The sequence below is a fragment of the Gavialis gangeticus genome, unplaced genomic scaffold (genome assembly GCF_001723915.1).
Source record: "Gavialis gangeticus isolate Ggan-Ray unplaced genomic scaffold, GavGan_comp1, whole genome shotgun sequence".
Taxonomy (NCBI): Eukaryota; Metazoa; Chordata; order Crocodylia; family Gavialidae; genus Gavialis; species Gavialis gangeticus.
In genome coordinates this window covers 109,573,647-109,577,364 of record NW_017729031.1, presented here as the reverse complement: position 1 = coordinate 109,577,364, position 3,718 = coordinate 109,573,647, and the positions used below count along the sequence as shown (strand labels likewise).

General features: G+C 49.2%; 1 protein-coding gene across 1 annotated transcript in view; it reads left to right on the top strand.

The window, feature by feature from the left end:
* The window catches only part of LOC109302076 (vasoactive intestinal polypeptide receptor 1-like), a 75,293-nt gene extending 72,126 nt beyond the window's left edge, over positions 1-3,167 (top strand). The window contains exons 12-13 of the mRNA XM_019523577.1: positions 1,990-2,031; positions 2,709-3,167. Coding sequence (XP_019379122.1) covers positions 1,990-2,031; positions 2,709-2,801 — 135 coding nt within the window. The 3' untranslated portion in view covers positions 2,802-3,167. The remainder of the gene's footprint in view (positions 1-1,989; positions 2,032-2,708) is intronic.
* Positions 3,168-3,718: the final 551 nt, after the last annotated feature.

The window sequence follows — 3,718 nt, the reverse complement described above, 5'->3', positions numbered from 1 at the left end:
CTGCCCTGCAACAGCTTACCAAAACTCCCTAAGTGGCCCTCTGGCCCAAATAATTGCCCACCCCTGGGCAGAGAGAACAAAGGTTAGGGCAACCTAAATTTTGTTCCCCTCATTCTCCCTGCACCCCCTTCTCCACCCTGAGTCCCCAGCACATGGCTGGGTTGGGCAGGAGTCACTCCAGTTTCACCCATGTGGCCCAAGTGGTGTGCAGGAATACAGTGCAGCTTTGGTCCAGCTGCATGCTGGGAACTCTGGATCTGGCATACAGAAACACAGTGTGGCACCGATGCCTGCGACACTGGCCTGGCAGAGCCCAGATAAAGAGGGCCAGGAGCCACAGGTTTCCTTGCACTTCCTTCCCTGTCAGCTAGGACAACCTTACCTGAGCTTCAAGTCACTGGGCACAAGGTCAGAGTGGCACGCAGGCAGCTTCACTGGCAGAAGCCTGGTAAGAAAGAGGCATGGGACTTTTCCAATTGCAGAATCAGGAAACAAGAGGACCCAGCAGTGCGCATTCCAGATCTGATGGCCATGCCTGGGTTTGGGCCCACCTGACCACAGGGGCCATGTGGACTTTATCAGTTGTTTAGCAGCTGTCCCAAGAAGAAGAGGGGGCTGAAGATACAGGAGTTAAAACTCAGCCTCCCAGTAGAGATTCACAGAAGCTGATAAGGGTGGGAAGCAAGGTGCTGTCTGGAATCTATTTGAGATTAGATCCAAAAGAGCATTTGATTACCGCAGGTGGAATTTAGGCACCTATGTCTGAGTGATTCATCCATGGCAAACCCATGTCCTTGCTCAGCCACCTGGGAGGCTGTAGCACCTAAGTTTTAATGAGGAGAGGTGCTTAATATCCTGCCCATGCCCAAAGGTGCTGCCCTCTGAGGAATACTGACCACCTCAGCACCTATCTCATGCCAAAGGCCACTCGAGGTTCACACCCTGGGTATCCCTGCACCCAAATCCCCAGAGGCCTGTTTCAGTAGCTGAACCTGGAATATGTCAAATGCAAGCTGACAGCAATGAGTCCAGCCCTAAGCCCAGCAGCCATGGCCATCCTCATTAAAACTTAGAGCTGGAGGGGGTGCTAGATAACTGTCTAGCAGTTAAAGCATTTGCCTATAAAATAGGAGACCTGAGCTTTAGGTCCTTTGCTGCCAGAGGGCATTCAAACACTTATCTCCCACTTGCCTGGATAGTACCCTGGGCCATCTGAAGTGGGCTACTAGTCAGAAGAGGATGCAAGGCCCATGAGCTCAGAGGAAGAATGAGTAAGCATGACTCCATCACCTAGTAATGAGGGCTTTCCTGTGGAACAAGGAAGTTCTGAGTTCTGGTCCCTGCTCCTAATGCTCTGTATGCATTTTCTCCAATGACATATCAGTCTAGTGCACCAACAGTCCTTGGAGCAGGGACTAGTCCCCAAGGCTTCCTTTCTTTCAGGGGAGTTTCCTTATCACTAAGCTGTGCCACAACCACCAAACCCCAGAGATTTTGTGGATCTCAACCCAGAGGCACTGAGATCAAGGGCCTGGCTTTTTTTCCACCCTTCTGGCCAGCAGTGTGGAATATAACAGGAAGAACTGTTTTCCAATGCAGCCATCTTGGCAACCACAGGAGAACAATGCCCCAAGACACATCTGCAGGACCTAGAATTGCTTTCCTCCATCAGTGATGGCTGTGCCAGATGGCCCTTCTTGTTAAATAAACAGCTAAAGGCAAAATATCAGTGGTTTCCTGCAGGCCACACCCCAGCACCCCTCTCTGCCACTGCTTAATGGGCATAATTTGTATACAGGATCTAAGGAAGGAGCCCAGAGGCTGATTCCAAACTCCTTTGCTTTCCAGAGCCAGAGCTGAGCTAGGTGGGTTACAGGGAAGAGTCCCACCTCCCCTCCTGGAAGCACCCTAATCCAAGGCTGTCAAAGAGTATGAAGTCCAGCCACATCTTATCTATGTTAAATTTCTTCCCTTCCGTTCATATTTCAGGGGTTCCTGGTCGCTCTGCTGTACTGCTTCCTGAATGGAGAGGTGAGTGACACCTACTACACTACTGTGTATATATGTTTGCACACATGCTCACACATATACATATACACACACATCTACTACCAGATTGACCCACAAGCACACACCTGGTCATATACAGCCATGTGCAAATAGACATACATAAACATATCCATGTGCACACACAAGCACTTGCATTCATTCATGTGTGCAAATCCTCATATACCTTTGTGCCAATACAAACATGCCCATAATCTAACACACATGTCCAGTGTACCCAGTTCTCCTCAGACTCAGCAGAGCTGGAGTCAATTCAAATCAAACTCCCAGTGCAGTAGCCAACACAGAGATTGTGCTCCCAGATGACTGGTTGGTGTAGACCCCTGCTTGCCTGGGTGATTACAGAAATTCCCAGTCCTGGCATGCATCCCAACCAAGTTTATTTAGTTTACCAAAGCACCTCTAAAAGGATAGTAAACAAGGCCCTTCCAAACTGTGGCAGTAATATGTATCCCTGAGACCCCCTCCTTCTCTGCCTGATGCTTGTTATAAAGTTCAGCAAATCCTGAACCTCCCTGTGGCCCTAGTCCTGGTTCTGATCTCCATTTCCCATGGGTGCACAAGGGGCCCAGTGTGGGGAGAAGGCCTATAAGCTCTTTTTCAATACAGATCTCTCATGGTTCCCTGGTATGATGTTGCAGGTCCAGGCTGAGATCAAGAGGAACTGGGGCAAGTGGCAGTCATCCATGGAGAGCAATGTCTTCAACCTGGTAACCCAGGATTTTACAGCATGAGGAGGAAATGGGCTTAGACCTAAGGACTACTTAGCTACTCCTCGTCCTGGCACAGCAGCCCCAATGGAACCAGTGCAGCATGTTACGTTCCAGTTTGCCACTTGGCGTCACTTTTCTTGGCCAAACGTACAGAGACGGGCACTAAAGGAAAAGACCTTCTAGATCCCAGCTAACCTGTCTGCTGGGGCTGGGACCTTACAGTCCAGTTCTCTAGGGATTTGTCCATGCTTTGGATCATAGGAAAGTAGGGCTGGAAGGGACCTTATCCAGCTGGAAGGGAGGCCATCCAGCCCAGCCTCCTGCTCAGGTCAGGACTATTCCTTGCAACTCTCTGAGCATCTGTATTAAACCCCAAGGAACAGGTTGTCCTTGGTTTCCCTTGAGGGGAGTGATTTCAAAACTGGAGAATTTGCTACTGGGAAAAGTCTTTAGGTGCTCCTTCTATGTTCTCAATGTTATTGCATTCCTCTTAATCCTCCTGCTGTGAACCTGCTTAAAAAACCTCCTCTGCCTCTGCTGTGGACCCCTGTCCTCTGTCTGTAGGCTTCTCTCAAGGCTCTCAGCCAATATGTAGCTACTCCTTACACATCCAAGCCTCCTGTCTCCTTAGCAGTCTGGTTGCCCTTGTACATACATGCCATTTTTCTCCATCTTTTTAATCCTGCATAGGACTGACTGGTAAGTGTGAATTCCATGTCATGAAAAATGCTGAGGTTTCAACACTTGATTGAATGAAAATTGGACCTTGCAACACATTTTTAACAAAAGAGAGACAATCCCATCCCAAAAGAGATGATAGCCAGGTGGTCTCCTAGAAGGAGGGAGACCCAGGATCCAGTCAGTATCAGGGTAGTTATTTCCTGTACCTGTGCGCTAAGCCCCAGCTATTTCTGGGCAGCTATGACCAGAAGAAATTT